The following is a 19,983-nucleotide window of genomic DNA, read 5'->3' as shown; positions in this document are numbered from 1 at the left end:
CTTGTATGTACAGTTATTTATGAAAAATACTCCAAATGGGATCATCTAATAGTTAGTAATAGTAATAAAAGGTTGGAAATTTGGCCATTTTTGAAAAAATCTCTGTACTATTAGTACGAAAAATAGCCAAATTATCAGGTTTTTTAAATTCAATTATTATGCGATAATATTGCTATATATGATCATATATTGCATTATCATCATCTTATAGTGCCATAGAAACCAGTTTTGTCGAAAATCGGCCATTTTTCAAAAATTTCTCTGTACTATAGTACAGGGATTTTTTCAAAAAAAATGGCAAATTTTCAACCTTTTTATTTTTTGATAAAACTGGTTACTATAGCACAATTAACAATTAAAATCCCTGTACTATAGTACACTACAGGGAAATTTTTGAAAAATGGCCGATTTTCGACCCTTTTATTTTTTGACATAAATGGTTACTATCAAAAAATAAACATGTGCAGAACCCATTAGTCGACTCTGCGCATATTTATTATGCTATAGTAACCATTTATATCAAAAGTAACATCCTTTCACTTGGCTCACATAACGTCCTGAAAAAAAACAACACAGGGATTTTTTCGAAAAATCACCAAAATATCAGGTTTTTTAAATTCAATTATTATGCGATAATATTGCTATATATGATCATATTGCATTATCATCATCTTATAGTGCCATAGAAACCAGTTTTGTCGAAAAATAAAAGGTTGGAAATTTGGAAATTTTTGAAAAATAGCCAAAATATCAGGTTTTTAAAATTCAATTATTATGCGATAATATTGCTACATATGATCATATATTGCATTATCATCATCTTATAGTGCCACAGAAACGAGTTTGTCGAAAAATAAAAGGTTGGAAATTTGGCAATTTTCAAAAAAAAATTAAATTATTATGCGATAATATTGCTATATATGATAATATATTGCATTTGGACATTTTATTTAAGTAAAACCTGCATAGAACACGTTATGCTATTTTAAATTATATTTATTGAATCTGCAGCAGCAAATGATAAAAATAAAATAATAAAATTTAAACAAGATTCTTTACTGACATACAATGCAAGGGTGTACACGCAACACAGGTAATTTGACCAATCACAAGCGACTGGTCATCCAATCCGTGATGTGATTGGTCAACTTGTGTTGTGTATACATCCTTACGTTGCATACAAGTCTATCGTCATGATGATCTTGTCAAATCAAAATCATAGATCTACAACTTTTCAACTTTATTGAAACAAATTTTGAAAAAATGCTTTCAACTTTTCTTATTGCTGACTGCCCAGATATAATTATGTATATCAATTTATGCAAGTGAATATTAAAAAATAAAATACAAAGTGAATCACTCATTCTGCCAATAAAGAGGCAACTTAACAGTTGAAGGGCCTTCCAAAAATTGGTAGCCATTGTATACATATCCTAATGTGTACAGGCAGACAGTATAGGCCAGTGTAGGCCTATAAAGTTGTCTCTTAATATTCGTTGGTTGTACTTGCCTCATACATTTTATATAAAGCTAACCCTTTCAATATCTCATCTAATCAATTGCTAGAAACAGTTGATGGATACAAGTTTGCCTTGTCTTTTACAAAATAATTATTTTGGGTGTGCGACCTCATGATTCATGAATATTCATGAGGCAAATACAATTGTGGAATCCATTCAACCTGTTCTCTACACCCTCATTCCTGTATTAACCACTTCCTATTATAGAAACCTACGGAAGCCTGTTCGAGACACTATTCAATTATAATTTAAGAGATTATTATGTGGCGACCGCCAGATACACGAGTGACTTGAACAGGCTTCCATAGAAACCCAATTTTATTCAATTTACTTTACATTTTAAAATACAGAAAATAACATAAACCCAGTAAAATCTTCAAAAATTATGTGATGCTTACAAAATTCATAAAATCATTCAACTTGATTACCAGTAAAGTTTTAGAAACAAATCTTTACAAAATACAGTATTTAATGAGTAATTTACATCATGCAAATTTCTACAAAATTTAGAGATAAAATAATCTTTATTCCCCAAGATTTTTTTAAATAAAAAATGTTTCTTATATACACACAGCATATTGGTAAAATGCTGAGAAGTTGTTTTTTTAATGATTTAAAACATTTTATACAAACGTAAAACATGTTTGTACTTCCACAATAGTTTATGAGTTGTTATTAAAATTGTACAAGGTAGACAGGCTCAGAGTTGCAGCATGCCCAAAAGAAATATATACATTAAACGTTTATTAAGAAACTCGGGAGACGATGCATTCCTCATAAATTTGTTTAAACATCCTAGTTGTCAGGTGGTCTCAAATATGCTTCATGCACATCAATAAGATATAGATGATATACTGTAGCAATATTTGTTTGGTCTCAAATTGTACAAAGTATGAACTTTATATAAAGTATAACTCCATATATCCTCCAATATATAGATTAGAGAATGTGAGGTTGTTGATAATGCAATGTTTAGCACTTGAAATAAAAGTCAGAAAACATTTACGGTGTTCCAGACCGGTGGCGCATCCTTTCACTTGGCTCACATAACGTCCTGAAAAAAAAAACACAATTTCTGTAATGATTGTAATAATAACAACAACAAATATCATAGTATTATGTTATAACTAGCTTTTCTACAAAAATAAAGATAACAATTGTAAAAACATTTTCCTCTGGTTTTGATTAGTATATTGATAAGTAGTTCCTTGATTGTAAATCAGTATAAATTAAACTGTTTTTATACTGGTCTATTTATACTGGTCTATTTATACTGGTCTATTTATACTGGTTTACTATCAATGATAACAATTATTTAAACAAACAGCAATACTTACATTTTGCTTAGTGGATGAATAAGCAACTTTCCATCCTGGCTTTTGCTTGTCTTATGATATGGATTGTGAAAGGAACCTTTATTCAACATTTTCTTAACTAAAATCTACAAAATAAAAGAACAAATATTTATGTACGTCGGCTAAAATCTGTGACCATCCAAGTCCAGTTTCTTGGAACATAAAACAACAGTAGTGGCATGCTGAGTAGAAATACCACTATCACTGAGAACTGAGTGACCATCCAACTCTAGCTTCCAGTACATAACACATCTGAACAGTGTAAGTGGTCAAGAGATACCACTACCACCAAGACTTGAGTGACCATCCAACTCAAGCTTCCAGACAGTGGCCTAACACAGTGGGCAAAAGCACTACTAAGGGACTCTCTAACGCTGGGGAGTTGCATTGGATTGCTCATGTTTTAAGGCCCCTTAAGCTCTTGGGTTTTAAGGCCCCTTAAGCTCTTGGGCTTCTGGGTTTAGCTGTTACACCACTGATTCCAGAACAACAAGATTACATGAATATTTTAATAGTTATTTGCAACAATCAAACTTACCAATGTTTCAAGTTTTGGCACTGGTTTAACACAAGAGTCAACTTCATCTTGTGACACTTCAATAAGAGTGCAATTCTCCACCTCTGAAAGCATTGGTTCATCACCATTCATAGTCACCCAGTCATGTTCCTAGTAAACAAAAACACATATTGTTATTCACCCAGACTTTTAATCTAAGAAAAATAAGTCAAGAAAAAAAATATTTTATAGCATAATTTTGTGCGAATATGTCCATTTATTCATCAAAATCATAGTGAAAATAGTATGGTATGTACAAACACATTGAACAATCCAGTGGTTTAGAGTATTCATAGTGTGGTGGCTGGCTGGTGTTTGAAAGCACCTGGCTAACACAATGCAAATGATGACAATCCAGTGGTTTAGAGTATTCATAGTGTGGTGGCTGGCTGGTGTTTGAAAGCACCTGGCTAACACAATGCAAATGATGATGCCAAAAGCTCTGTCCACACTCTCAATCTTTATGTGACAAAAAATGTGATGTGCCAATAAATGGACATGATGATGTCATAATCACTACCATATTTGGGCATATCACTACCATATTTGGGCACATCACACTTTTTTTTGGTCAAACTAGTTTGATAGTGCAGACACAGCTTAAGCAAGCACCCTCTAATGTTTGGCCATGGCCAAGTCTCTAGATATTTCATATTGTCCAAGTTGGGACTTATGATATCGGAAGAGTAAAAACATTCACAGATGACATTCTTAGCATTGTGTATATGAATTAATAACATTAAATATTCAGAAGGACTTGCCTTCATCTGTGGTATTGTTATTCGTTTCTCAGGGTCTTTTTCTAACATCAATTCAATCAATTCCTTCAGTTCGTTTGATATTGCTGGCCTAAAGAAACAAAAATAAATTTATTCAATACAAACTAAATTGATGTCCATAATCACTATCAATCATTGCTAAAGCTGTATTCACACTGAGCCTGAATTGAGGTCTGGTGGCCAAATAAAAAATCTTGAAAATGGATGTAGTATCAATAGAACCGTTCACACTAACTCAATTTGGATTTCGTACAAAACATTAAATTGTGTTAACCGCAGCAGCAGAAAATGTAACATAGCCAAGAGTTTTCTCCAGTCACCTGACCTGAAATCCAAGTTCAGTATGAACATAGGTTTTTGATTTGATTTTGATTTATTCAATATCGGCTCCTTACAATAACAGAATACATAAAAATACAAAATGAAACAAAAAGCCAGGATTGTCAAAAGCGAACCCTGTTTAAAGACTTTCCTTTAGGTTAATAATAATCATTATGGGATTGTAGAATGGCACTTACTGATCAGGAAATGTCACTGTCTGGGTCCGAATCTTATTATGAAGTCCTAAGATAAAGCTGTCTGTAAATGGTATCTGAAAATAAAAGGTTTGTAATTGTTTTCTTATATACATAAAATTGCTCATAATATTATTGATGTGGTTTAATACAAATACATACAATGATGTTTAATGTTGTTGACATTTAACATACATTTTATACATTCAAACTACATAATTTGATATTTATATGATCTTGTTTTGATGTTATAAATTGATGTTTATTAATAACAAGATCTCAACATTAAACGGCAGCGCATTAAGTGAATGTATTCTGATATAAGATTTCTAGGCTACATGCTTGAAGGTATAAATGAGAATTTCTTTTTTAGTTTAATTTAAGAAAGAATAAAAAAGAAAATAAAGAAAGCTTTCTGAATTTCCTTTGTTTACATTATTATATTCTAGTAACAAAACTATACAAAATAATTGATTTAAGAGGCCATACACATGTTGATGCATAAACTATTATCAAATATTTTATTTGATAGTGAACATTAATGAAACTTTTTTTTCCAGAATTATAATATTAATTATAGTACAGTATAACTAGCAATACTTGATACACTGGAGGTATCGCATATTTTTGCAGAATTCTTGATCCTATGTGGGATACTGTAGTACAGTGAGATTATTTAGAGGGTTAGGTTATAATATTAGGAGTTAGATGCTACAGGCCATCATCAGACGTGATGCTGCAGGATGTCTAACGTTGATAGACGCCGCGATACCGTATTAAACATGCTCATGGAAAACACTTCCAACAACAAATTACAAATACATTTTTAAACAAACCAATAGTTCTTTAATTCAAATAATTTTAAAATTCTCCATAAAATTCAATAACCATAAATAATTGTCCTTATACCTTTCCATACACAAAACTGTAGAGAGTAATCCCCATTGCCCATACATCAAGCGCTCGTCCACCGTACTTATTGGAATATTCCTGTAGACTCTCTGGCGCCATAAACGCAGGCGTTCCAGCTGTGTCAGACAGTAATGCATCAATCCCTTCAAACTTATTACTAACACCAAAATCAGATATCTAGTGCAATATAAAAATAAGTAGTAAATATTTTACAAATAAACAGATATTGTATTTACCCAAGGCAACTTATTTACATTTACCTACATTTTAAAACTCCCATTTTTGTTATTACATATTATGATATATCTTATGAGAATAAATTAAATTCAGAATTGAATTGAAAATCAACATAGTGCAAAACACTTTTTAACTATTTAAATAAACTAACTTACACATAAAACACCAACTTACAAATTAAGCTCCAACTTACCTTTACAGAATTGTCTTCCCCTAGAAGTAAATTTGAAGGCTTGATATCTCGATGAATTATTTTTTGGTGGTGTACTGTGATAAAAACAACATATTTTTTTTTTTTATTTCTTTATTCTGATATAAAATCAATAGGATAAAAACACAAAAAAGTACCGAGACGGCAAACTTATTTCCATTATATATTCATAATTCATATCTTAACAAAATGGTCAAAACTGTGATCAAGGATGAGTTTGAAACCAACTATTTACCTAAAACCCAACTATATATACTTAAATGATTAAGAATTGTTACTCACAATATTCAATTCCAAGTATGATATCCCTGAAGTAAAGCAAAGCTTGTTCCTCACTTAAAGGTTCATCTGTCGGTACCTCCAACACAGGCCTACAGTATAGCAAACAAATTTAGAAAAATAAAAACACAATAGAATACCAAAATACAAACAAGAGAGAAAAATAGTCTAAAGTTGGATAATATAATGTTTAATTTGTTGATTTGTACTATATTTTGTAAAATTTATCTTTTGTCTAAATAAATAATAATAATAATAATAAATAAGAAGGCATGCTTACCCCTTCTCTACCAATTCAAATACCATATATAGCTCATCTTCAGAGGGGTCGTCAAGCACCTGGAGTTTATAAAACGAAAACAAATTATTATAAATGAATGGTAGGCAGATTTCCTACGTCTATTTGAGATTATTCCACTACACCCCCAGCAACTTTACACGAAAAAAAAAATTTATTTTATAATACCATACAAAAAAGAATTACTGAAAAAAAACAATGCTGTTGGTATTAATGGCTGGATCTCAATGGAGATACAAATAAAATAAGCACTGACAAAATGACAATGCTGTGGCAGGATCTCAATGGTTTTTGCGAAGATTAATGAATGTTAAATTAGCAATTACTTAAAATGGAAAAATTAATTGCCACAAAACTAATGAAACAATTTCATCAAATTAGAATTATTAATAAATGCATTTATGAATAATTTAAGAGAATACTAATAATTGATATAAGCTCGGTTCCTTTAACCAATTGAATCTACATTTAATTCTGAATGATTGAATTAATTTGGTAAGAAAACTCAAATTAGTAAGTAAGTAAGTAATATTTATTGCTTTCCAAATACAGTACAAATATATAAAACAGTATAATATAAATGAAATAAAAAGAGAAACATTAAATATAAAAATACAAGACTAGACAAGAAAATAAGCATGGAAAGCAGGGGATGGCCCTTTAAGCCCAGAGGCTTGTTTCCAAAGGGGTCCCCAACATAATAAAACAATATTACAATAATTATACAAAAATATGGATCTATTATTATTTTATACCAAGTTAAAGCAGAGAAAGTTAATAAAATTTAAACAACAAGAATATGAGTTCAAAATATTGCTTGTAAGTAATATTTATTGCTTTCCAAGAACAGTTTATAAAACAGCATAATATTTGAAAGAAAATAAGTACATAGCACAATGCATTAAAGTTTGTATTGAATAATTACCTCAACTAATTTCACGACGTTCGGATGGTCTAATTTCTTAAGTATTGCAATTTCTTGGTAAACTCTATCTAGTGGCGTTTTCGGAACTTTTCTTCCGCCTCTTGGAGGTGGTCGACCTGTAAACAGAAAGATTTATGGCTCGTAAATTATTATTATTATTATTTATGGCTCGTAAATCAATTCCTCAATATTTCAGAAATCAATGTCTTGATATTGTATGAATGAACCAGATGATTTAGCATGTCAAGAGAAACTCTCATTTTACTACTCTCATCAGTCAAAGATTGATGCTATATTATACTGTATATATTCTCATTCATCAAGGGCTGATGAGAATCTAGACTGTAATTGATAAGAACAGAATTGATTGAAAGTAAGTCACAACATTACTTATAGCTGGGATGTACATGTACAGTAATCCTGGGGGTGGGTGCTAAAAAGTGAAAAGTGGGACGAAAAAAACTTTTTTACTTTCAGCACTATCCAGATTATCATACGCCAAGTTTGCTTGCTCGGAAACTGAGATTTGTGAACAGTGTAATATTTTAGGTGTGTTACATAAAAGCTTTAGGTTTGATAAAGAGTGAGCCTCACACCAGATACACTTGCAGATATTAATTATCCCTGCCCACACCTACAGCCCTATCTAGGATATTAATTATCCCTGCCCACACCTACAGCCCTATCTAGGATATTAATTATCCCTGCCCACACCTACAGCCCTATCTAGGATATTAATTATCCCTGCCCACACCTACAGCCCTATCTAGGATATTATTTATCCCTGCCCACACCTACAGCCCTATCTAGGATATTAATTATCCCTGCCCACACCTACAGCCCTATCTAGGATATTAATTATCCCTGCCCACACCTACAGCCCTATCTAGGATATTATTTATCCCTGCCCACACCTACAGCCCTATCTAGGATATTAATTATCCCTGCCCACACCTACAGCCCTATCTAGGATATTAATTATCCCTGCCCACACCTACAGCCCTATCTAGGATATTAATTATCCCTGCCCACACCTACAGCCCTATCTAGGATATTAATTATCCCTGCCCACACCTACAGCCCTATCTAGGATATTAATTATCCCTGCCCACACCTACAGCCCTATCTAGGATATTAATTATCCCTGCCCACACCTACAGCCCTATCTAGGATATTAATTATCCCTGCCCACACCTACAGCCCTATCTAGGATATTAATTATCCCTGCCCACACCTACAGCCCTATCTAGGATATTAATTATCCCTGCCCACACCTACAGCCCTATCTAGGATATTAATTATCCCTGCCCACACCTACAGCCCTATCTAGGATATTAATTATCCCTGCCCACACCTACAGCCCTATCTAGGATATTAATTATCCCTGCCCACACCTACAGCCCTATCTAGGATATTAATTATCCCTGCCCACACCTACAGCCCTATCTAGGATATTATCCAACAACAAAAGCACATCAATCATAATATACACAACTTGTATTAATAATAATAAAACAAAAGAATAACCTTCAATGAAACCTAAAACCAGCAAATATAAAGACTGAAATATATTAATATACTGTATATGGTACGGTGGATAGGTGGCTACTGAAATTATTATTTCTAAGTAAGTTTATTTTAATTATTTTGTTCAAATCCAAGATGGCTAACTACTGTATACAGTGTATTCTTCTGTTGATTATTTATTATTTGGATAGCATTATTTCCTGATTGTTACACAACTTAATATGGAATATATTTCTTTTTCTACTACAGTAGTCATATTTTGTTATGACATCACATCATACATTTTTTATATTAAAAGTTCCCCATGAATGGATAAGTAATTACTAGACCATTAGAACTCGTTTCCGTCATATAAAACGTTTAGTTAATATCATATTAAAAAGGAAATTAAGGTATGATTTCTGCACTGGCGTGCTGTACAATGTCTATGATGGGCATGAACGGCATGGAATGTCCATGCGTCAATAATGACGGCAATATGACATATTTTATTTTACCATCAATCACCATACCTTATTATTTACAGTTTTTATACAGTATTTATCTATATTAAACATTTTTTTTTTTTTTTTCTTGTTCTAAATTTAATATTTTTAAACATTTGTATTTGTTTTCATCTGTATACTATATTAAAAATATCTTTTTTATAGTTTTGAATTTTAGATTTCTAAAATTTATATTTTTAAAATTAATTATCTTTGTAATTTTTGTTGAAATCTAAAAATGTTTTGCTGCAATTCTGTTCTTACTGCTATTGCCAATTTTATGAATCTGTCTTGTTAACCAGAATTATGTTGATTGAGCATGAATCCGTATCAAAGGCATTGTTGTCATTTTACATATATTAAGATATATAACCACTTGAAAATAAAGCCCAGCACTCATGACTCGGCAATTTTCAAGACGTTTCGAAATAGTGGCTCAACGCCAAACACTTTCCCCTCCTTTTTATCTAAAATGAGCAGTTTGTGTTGCCGTTTACTGAACTTTTCAAGCATTTACATAAGATGGTAGATTGGATTTTTTTACACAGATTTTAGGTCACATGTTAGTTGCAGGAAGTGTTGTGGATCCGCCGGATCAGACATGCCCTAGGGATGTGAGCAACAGTCACACTAGTCTAGTACATTCTACAGGTCTCTGTACTTTAACAGTTTTCTTTTATTCAGAAAAAAAAAACAATCTGTGCTCAAAAGAAACAATGGTGAAAATACCTGTCGAATTTGACTGAAAATAAATAAATAATTTTATTAGTTATACCAAAAATATATTTGAAAATGCAGTGAATTAATTTAATTTAATATTTATTAATTAGTTTTGTTAGTTCACCATTATGCATTGTTGGGGTTTTATTTATAACTGAATATTGTAAAGATACTGCATGTGGGTTAATATTACAGATTAAAACATCTTTTATGATGCATACAATTTTGCATACAATGTGGGTAATTGTATATAATCAAAACAGTAAGATGTTGCCTACCATTTTCTCCAATCCAATATTAACACAAAAAAAAACAGTATCAGTAATATTTTATGTCAACTAGTAGTAAGTTTCTCCAATCCAATGTGGGTATTACATAAATAACAAAAAACAGTAATTAGCAACATGTTATGTCGCCTAGCATTTTTCTCATCAAATGTGGGTTGTACATAATAAAACAGTAATATTTTATGTTGCCTACACAATATTACATCAAATTTTACATGTGGGTTGCACCGTGCAGAGAGATGAATTTATTTTACATCTCCCTGAACCATGCACAACAACAGTAATATGCTTATACATATGCTTACATTTTGTAACCTATGTCTATTTAAAGCTAAAACTCATGTTTTTTAATTCACCTGAGGAGTGTGACCAGCTTTGCTGGCTATATAAAACAAGCTTGTTTGTAGTGCATTTTTTAAATTAATTTTATTGTATTCATTTCAGGAATAGACATGATAAACTTTACAAAACATAGAAATATAAAATATATATGAAGTCATCTTAGTTCATCTTGTATCGTTTTATAATTATGTATGGAGAACACATTTCTATAGAAGTACCTTGATTTACCTTGAGAGTAAATCAATGTATTTCTTAGCGACTAATTTATTATAGAGCAGAGCTGTATGGTCATCATTAATAAAATGTGTGCAATATTTACAATCAATCAATTCTTCAAATTACAACACATCACTAGGCTTTTAAGATCACACACTTTCTATCTAGTTGCTGCTTGTTATGAAGTGACTACATGCTTAACCTTTGACCGGTCCACTTGACAACTCAACATATTTAATATTGAATATATCATTGATAAGTCTCAAGGACAATAGTAGTAATAATCTTGCTATCTTGTCATTGATAAGGGGTCAAAGATCATCTAGGTGTCTGTTTTAAAAAATTGTATTTACTTTGTGTTTCAATTGGAAATAATAAATTTAATGATGGTATTTTTAGCGATGTTTTAGCCGACTTTTTAGCGAAATATCGACAGACCAACTGTCAGCCAGGCTACTAAATATAAATTTGATAAATATATGTAGATTAAAATAGAATTAAGAGGATTGAATGTTTTAACTGCATTTAACATGCAATCAATTAGTAAGGCAATTAAATTTGACATGATATATACAGTATATCTATAATTCACTACACAAAATCACAGTCGCTAAAATAATGTATTCATTGCATTGATATGATAATATAAATATAATTCCAGAGAAATTAATAGAATAAATAAACAAATGAAAAAAAAAATGTTCACATTCACAAAAATGATCAATAGATGTTAAACAACATTAATGTTCAGGTATCAACAATATTAGGCCATTAAAAGGCTTTTTGAAGAATGTTACAATGGCCAGTCTAATGACAGACCTAATGAATATCTCAAAAGACTTGTTTTGACTGGAAAAAATCATGCATCGTCGTATCCTCTATTGACCACTGTCAGGCTGCTTTCTAAATCAATTTATTTGGGTGGAATTTAAAGAGAACCTGCCAACTATTTGGCAAAAGGATCCTTACTAACGATAGAATCTGACGTCAAAATCCATCACTTAACTAATTGATTTTTTTGTGACAGTGTATGGTCTTTATTTTCTGACGTCATGTGGAGTCTATCGGCAAGACGTATCGGCATAAGAATTGAGCGATGAGAATGAGATCAATACCCCAACATTGTAGTTCATTAATCAATATAAATTGTTATATTTATTTCAAATAAATGAATGGTTCTAGACTGAATAAAACATAAATCTATAAATTATATATTTATCGGGATATTAAACAACAATATAATAACTTAAAACGTTATATTGTTTGTTTTTATATATTTAAGCAAATTGCCAAGGATAACCATAAGCGAATTCATTCACTATCATTCTTAAGGTGTCAATCCTGTTCACAAGAAAAACATACACAAAAAAATGAAAATAACTTTTTCTAAAGATTTTAGTTTGCTATTATTATTGAAGAAGATTTCAAAATTTTTATTTTTGGAAATAAATTTATTTTGAATTGAATACAAATAAATTACAGTGATTTTTAACTCAAGCTATTACAAAAATTATCTGAATGTTATTATTATGCAACTTACGTGCAAAACCTCCTTTCCTGATCAGCCTCTTCTTTGACAAAATCTTCATAGCCTTTAAAAATAAAATAATCAATTTGAGTTAAAAATACAACTTAAAAAGAAGCTAGAAAATGCACATTAAAAGTAAAGACAAATATTATTATATAACACCACATCCAAGTCATTTGATTGGACGATTGTGGGTCACATGGCGTGCAATAGTAATTAGTATTATACAGTAATGTAATTTTATTCCCAAGTATAGCATGTTACTTCTAGTTTTTATCTTACACCTAATTTCGTTCGGAGTAAATTGTACATTTCAAGTAAATTACGCATCTTTAAGCATTATATGCTTCAGATGACGTGTTCACAAATTAAAATGCTATTAGTTCTACTTAGAGTGAACAGTTGCCGCTAATGTAAAAATAATGTCCTCTAACATCAACATGGGGTATGTTAAACACACGTAATTGCTTTGATCTACACACAGCGACGCGTTTGTTATGTTCGTCACAGTGTGAATTCAACTCTAATGTTTAGAATAAAATGTAGTACATGTGATGTTTGGTACATATTCATTCTTTGTCAACATCTGTTAGTGTATGCATTTATTAATTAAATAATGTTGCAATTATAATAGGCATGCAGTAATAAAGGCTATCTACTGCTACAATACCAAACTCATGGCTGCCAAAAGTGAATTCATTTCTTGTATCAATATCAGTGGCGGATCCAGGATTTTAAAATAGGTGATTTAACCCCCAGCCACTGATGTACATTGAATGTACTCTTTGATACCAGATCCCTCGTTATTTAAGAGCACACTTAGTCTGACTTACATAATTCTTGTTGTCTTCCTCATTGTAAGCTAGTTTAACAACACCAAATGTTCCCTTTCCAATTTCTTCTCTAAGTTGATACTGATTAAGTTGTACATAATCCTGAATATAAACAAAATGTATTTACACCATATTAACATAATATGGTTTAAAATGAAAGTAAAAAAATAGAAATTTGGGGAAAATTATAGATTGGATTGGAATTGTCCATACTTAAGGCGTGAGATTATTCTCGAGTATGGGATTATACTCGGTCATTTACGGTATTTAATACATCGAAATAAGGTTTTAATTAAAAAGTAAATTTCTTTTAAAATTGAACAAAAAACTCCACTTTTAACTCTTTCATTACTTTACATTAACATCAAAGAAAAAAAAGTTTCTTTTACGGCTAACTTTAAATTACTTTACCATTTTATCTTTAATAGAAATAACGTTTGATTCTATTGTAGGTTTGCGTTTAATACGTGGTGACGCTGAAGGAGATCCTACAGGTGAAGCATACGGTGAATATGGAACTGACGGGAAAATCCTTCGTTGTAAATTAGCTTGTTTCAATAAACTATGATGCGACGGTACGTCAAGACTTGATGAGGGAGTCCAAATATCCGCACTCACGCATCGCCCAAGTGGCGCGTGTACTCTCTCAGTTACACTTTTAGATAAAATCGGTAAATCACAGCTTTGAATCTCATTAAATCCGACCAACCTTCTCATATGAATGTTCGAGCACGCTTCCGCATGGATACTCTCACTCTCTGTAGGATCGGTGTGATCCTTCGAGTTCTGATGCATTGTGGGTAAACTTTCTGTTCTTAAATCAAGTTTATTTGTGGCAGAACCGTTGGTCATATTATGTTGGTTCTTCATCAATTCTCCATTTTTATGGTTTAAATTACAATTATCAGTGGTCAGAACCAGCTGACCATCATCGGTAATGATTGAGGGTGCTTTAACTTGCGATAATTTTACAGTAGTATTGCAGCAATCTTCTTCAATAACGTCTATATTCGGATTTCTGTAAAAAAAATGAATGATTTTACAATCATTATCATGGTTTAAAAAGACTGTAAAAATAATAAATTTGCGGAATGTAAAAAATAAATGCATACACTTATTTTGAATTCAGAACACAAGCCATAAATTTAATATGGCATTTTAGTTTTTATAGGACAAATGAATTGTCGTTTCATAATTGTAATATTTCTGCTGTTACGACTGTTTTTTAACAGGAATGCAATCTTTAAGAGGCAACATTTTGTACGGTGAGAATTTTATTCAAACAATATTGTGCTAGAATTTGATTTTTTTACACAATGTGTGGAAAAAGCATCAATATATTGATACAGCACCATTTTGTCATACAAAACAATATTTTCCCATGGTAAAAAATTCAATGTCATACACATTTATTAGTTTAAAACATATTGAATATCATATTCTAAATAGATTTTACCATATTATTTATCTATTTCATTTATTTAAATTAAATTTGAACCTATTTATAATGTGTTTTCCAACATTATACGATGACAACCTGATACCTTTTGATTAGAATTGGTGTTATGGAGTTTGTAAGCAAAATACACTTAACAGTATAACACATAAGCAAAGGAAATTTGTTAATTATTTACTCAATATATATAGATGGCTTATACTGTAGTACTATAGTACACTATAGAATATAATTAACAAGCACCAACAAAATAATGTCCTAAAAGTACCTTATGTCACTAACATTGTGTTGAGGTCACTAACATTGTGTTGAGGTCACTAACATTATGTTGAGGTCACTAACATTGTGTTGAGGTCACTAAGAAAAAAAATACTTTACCAAAATACCACTTTATATAAATATACTGTTGAGCCTCCTTTAGTATACTGTAGTCCAGGCCTGGTATAGTCAATATAATACTCTATGAATGCGGCATGCTATACAATGTACTACAGTGCTACTATATAAATCCAAGGCACTAACTAGGCACTACTAAAACACAGTGTTATATCATAACAACACAAAGTGCCCTAAACTCTCAACAGGAAACTGACTAGGTTAGTAAAACTGACTAGGTTAGTAGTGTCCTGGAATTCTGTGAAGTCGGTCACTATTAATAATACCACATATCCACAAATTGGACTCGACGACGTCCCCTTACAGCTTTCAGATTTCAACTGGCTTTGTTTGCCTTTTATGCCAGCTTTACTTGAATCAATTTGAATACACACACAATATGACTTACTATTGGTTCTACACTATCTAAACATTAACTAAATACTAATAAATATTGCATTGTTATTGTAAAAATTGGACAAAATGCTGGTATTTTACTTACAAATCCATCATGGTTTCATTCAGAAATAAATGATGTGATGTGATAAGGAATTGAATCAATAGATTCCAAGGTAAATAATACCATACAAATATCATTGCAGGTTGTGATAAACCTTATCTTTACATTAATATATTTGACCTATAAATTATAAACTCCAAATAATTTTAAAAATATTTCTTACAATAACAAGGTCTGTGGTTCAATCCAAAAGCTTACCGGAATTATTTAGACAAAGACGAGTTTGAACTCGACGCTATCATTAGTAATTATCTTGTGACTTACTTATTGCTAATACTTGGATGCATGCCTATATGACTAAACACTTGAATTGCACTTGTCACCAAAAAAAAACCTTGGTGAAGTCTATTAAAAAAGGTTTGTGAAAGGAATGTAAAACATATTTTTTAATATTTTTTTTATATTTTATACGCATCCAACAGCGAGTAACTCGGCAATTATAGGATGGATAAACTATTTTCAAATTTATCGTGCTTATAAACTAAGTCTCTTTTGAGGCTTGGGAGTGAAGTTGAAAAGTCATGAGTTACAACCTTTGCACTAGGTCAGGATTGAACCTTGGACCTTGGGATTGGAAGGCAAGCACGTTAACCACAAAGCTACAGCTCCACTACATAATAATTATTTCTGGGGTGGGGTGGGGGTTAATCAACCATCTATAGAGTTGAAACCAATGTTCTGAAAGGTTTTTCAGAAAATAAAATAAATTGAGATTTTGTTTTGCAAATTGGGTCGATTCCCGTGTCAATTGTCTAGTACAGTCCCTAGTAAGTTCAGTCTAACACTAGCTCCTCAACTATCTTGGCATAATGCATTGTCTAGTTCAGTCAACGCTTGCTCATCTTGGCATAATGCATTGTCTAGTTCATCCAACGCTAGCTCTACTATCTTGACATAATTCATTGTCTAGTTCATCCAACGCTAGCTCTACTATCTTGGCATAATGCATTGTCTAGTTCATCCAACGCTTGCTCATCTTGGCATAATGCATTGTCTAGTTCATCCAACGCTAGCTCTACTATCTTGACATAATTCATTGTCTAGTTCATCCAACGCTAGCTCTACTATCTTGACATAATGCATTGTCTAGTTCATCCAACGCTAGCTCTACTATCTTGACATAATGCATTGTCTAGTTCAGCCAACGCTAGCTCTACTATCTTGACATAATGCATTGTCTAGTTCATCCAACGCTAGCTCTACTATCTTGACATAATGCATTGTCTACAGTAGTTCATCCAACGCTAGCTCTATCTTGGCATAATGCATTGTCTAGTTCATTCAACGCTAGCTCTACTATCTTGACATAATGCATTGTCTAGTTCATCCAACGCTAGCTCTACTATCTTGACATAATGCATTGTCTAGTTCATCCAACGCTAGCTCTATCTTGACATAATGCATTGTCTAGTTTATCCAACGCTAGCTCTACTATCTTGACATAATGCATTGTCTAGTTCATCCAACGCTAGCTCTACTATCTTGACATAATGCATTGTCTAGTTCATCCAACGCTAGCTCTACTATCTTGACATAATGCATTGTCTAGTTCATCCAACGCTAGCTCTATCTTGACATAATGCATTGTCTAGTTCATCCAACGCTAGCTCTACTATCTTGACATAATGCATTGTCTAGTTCATCCAACGCTAGCTCTACTATCTTGACATAATGCATTGTCTAGTTCATCCAACGCTGCTCTATCTTGGCATAATGCATTGTCTAGTTCATCCAACGCTAGCTCTATCTTGGCATAATGCATTGTCTAGTTCAGCCAATGCTAGCTCTATCTTGACATAATGCATTGTCTAGTTCATCCAACGCTAGCTCTATCTTGGCATAATGCATTGTCTAGTTCATCCAACGCTAGCTCTATCTTGGCATAATGCATTGTCTAGTTCATCCAACGCTAGCTCTACTATCTTGGCATAATGCATTGTCTAGTTCATCCAACGCTTGCTCTACTATCTTGACATAATGCATTGTCTAGTTCATCCAATGCTAGCTCTATTTTGGCATAATGCATTGTCTAGTTCATCCAACGCTAGCTCTATCTTGACATAATGCATTGTCTAGTTCATCCAACGCTAGCTCTACTATCTTGACATAATGCATTGTCTAGTTCATCCAACGCTAGCTCTATCTTGGCATAATGCATTGTCTAGTTCATTCAACGCTAGCTCTACTATCTTGGCATAATGCATTGTCTAGTTCATCCAACGCTAGCTCTATCTTGACATAATGCATTGTCTAGTTCATCCAACGCTAGCTCTATCTTGACATAATGCATTGTCTAGTTCATCCAACGCTAGCTCTACTATCTTGGCATAATGCATTGTCTAGTTCATCCAACGCTAGCTCTATCTTGACATAATGCATTGTCTAGTTCATCCAACGCTAGCTCTATCTTGACATAATGCATTGTCTAGTTCATCCAACGCTAGCTCTACTATCTTGGCATAATGTATTGACAAGTTCATCCTACTATCTTGGCAGGTGGTTACTGTAAATTAATTTATTTGATCAATAATATCATACAATGAAATGAAAGTTGAAAAACGGCCATTAAGATTGATGACTCTACACTAAGTCCTTTAATTAAACTTTGAAATTATGGAAATTAAAACAACTGTAAGGTTAAGCTATGTATTTCCATGGCAACGGTTGAAACACAAATACATGAATATTTAAAAATGATGGCATTGTGGTCTACAGTTCTACCATTAATTTCTGTCAAAACAAAATCTGAATTTCATAAAAAAATTCTGTATTTTTTCAATATTACTTTCTCATAGGCTCCCATAATTAAACAATCCAAATTATTTATAAGATTTCATGGGTTTCTAGTAAAAAACAACGAAAGTTTAAACTGAATAAACAAATTATTTTATTTTATTAAAAACCTTGTGCGCATCCTTGGTTAGATCTTTACAAATATTATTAATTAATTAATTCAATTATGCATTAATTTAGTGTATTTAAATACAAGGCCAAAAATAATATGATTTTCCAGGTAAATAAAATATAATTCTAATCTAATTAAAATAATATCATAATTAAACAAACCAAATTAGTTACGAAATATGGGGTGTAATTAATGGGATATGGAGAGTCACATGTTATGGAATATTTGTATAGTTGCAGGGGTCATCAGAACATTTAGTAAAGGCGGAGAATTTTGAATTAATGGATGATGGATTGATTACCACAAATGATTTCACATAATATAGTGTAACTGACATTAATACTATAATAAATTATTGGAGTATCATAATAAATAGTTTGGTGTACACTGTTAGTAGTACCTAAGCTCTAACTTTGTGACAAAAAAATGTGATGTGGCCATATATGGACATGATGTCATATCACTACCATATTTGGGTATATCACTACCATATTTGGGTATATCGCTATATTTAAGCATATTACTACCATATTTATAAAAAAAAAACAAAGTTATGTTTAATCAGACTAAGTATCAAAAATGTGTAATTTAAAAGATAGATGTACAGTATAACAACACAAATAAATATATACTGGTTTGACAGAAATGAAGAGATCCTGAGGCTAACTTATGAGCATATATCAACTCAATATTTTAAAAGCCTAGTTAACAAGCTGTAGGTATTCGATCTTTTAAGCGTGCTACCTTCAAGATGAGACACGATTGCATCGTCAACCCAACCTACAATACTAATAAACGATTTAAAATCTTTCTCAGATTTCTCGTTAGACTTTAGCACTGCTGGCATAATTATAAACAACCAGGATTTTTGTGGTATTTTCGAGGGAACTTAAGATATCGAGGGTTGGACTCCCTAATAAAAAAATCCTATAGTTCAGTATGCTTTGTGGTATATTTGAATTTAAAAAAAGTTTAGAATTAGGATAGCTGTGACCTACAGTACATATTCTTTCCAACTACCACAGTAGTAGGCCTACACGCACCTGACTTGGTAGGTGTATTACTACGTTAGCCAAGCTCACCCCTCACAGTAGTAGGCCTACATGCACCTGACTTGGTAGATGTATTACTACGTTAGCCAAGCTCACCCCTTACTTTCTCCCACAATCCTCAGTACATGTCCCTGACCATGTAGGCTTACT

General features: G+C 32.0%; 1 protein-coding gene across 4 annotated transcripts in view; it reads right to left on the bottom strand.

Moving 5' to 3' along the window:
- Positions 1-889: 889 nt before the first annotated feature.
- LOC140044415 (calcium/calmodulin-dependent protein kinase kinase 2-like) overlaps positions 890-19,983 on the bottom strand; it is a 41,348-nt gene continuing 22,254 nt past the window's right edge. For 2 of the 4 annotated variants that reach the window (XM_072088907.1, XM_072088908.1), the window contains exons 4-16: positions 13,937-14,543; positions 13,526-13,627; positions 12,705-12,756; positions 7,588-7,703; positions 6,645-6,703; positions 6,368-6,456; positions 6,068-6,141; positions 5,635-5,814; positions 4,729-4,802; positions 4,193-4,280; positions 3,414-3,542; positions 2,858-2,961; positions 890-2,574 (exon numbers count right to left, since the gene is read on the bottom strand). In XM_072088907.1, the coding sequence (XP_071945008.1) occupies positions 2,523-2,574; positions 2,858-2,961; positions 3,414-3,542; positions 4,193-4,280; positions 4,729-4,802; positions 5,635-5,814; positions 6,068-6,141; positions 6,368-6,456; positions 6,645-6,703; positions 7,588-7,703; positions 12,705-12,756; positions 13,526-13,627; positions 13,937-14,543 (1,726 nt within the window). In that variant the 3' untranslated portion in view covers positions 890-2,522. Of the gene's footprint in view, positions 2,575-2,857; positions 2,962-3,413; positions 3,543-4,192; positions 4,281-4,728; positions 4,803-5,634; positions 5,815-6,067; positions 6,142-6,367; positions 6,457-6,644; positions 6,704-7,587; positions 7,704-12,704; positions 12,757-13,525; positions 13,628-13,936; positions 14,544-15,249; positions 15,921-19,983 lie in introns of those variants that run through there. The other 2 variants (XM_072088910.1, XM_072088909.1) reach the window with 2 other exon arrangements.

Source organism: Antedon mediterranea, chromosome 3 (genome assembly GCF_964355755.1).
Source record: "Antedon mediterranea chromosome 3, ecAntMedi1.1, whole genome shotgun sequence".
Taxonomy (NCBI): domain Eukaryota; kingdom Metazoa; phylum Echinodermata; class Crinoidea; order Comatulida; family Antedonidae; genus Antedon; species Antedon mediterranea.
Note: the sequence above shows the minus strand (reverse complement) of the source record. Positions and strands in the feature narration are given on the sequence as shown.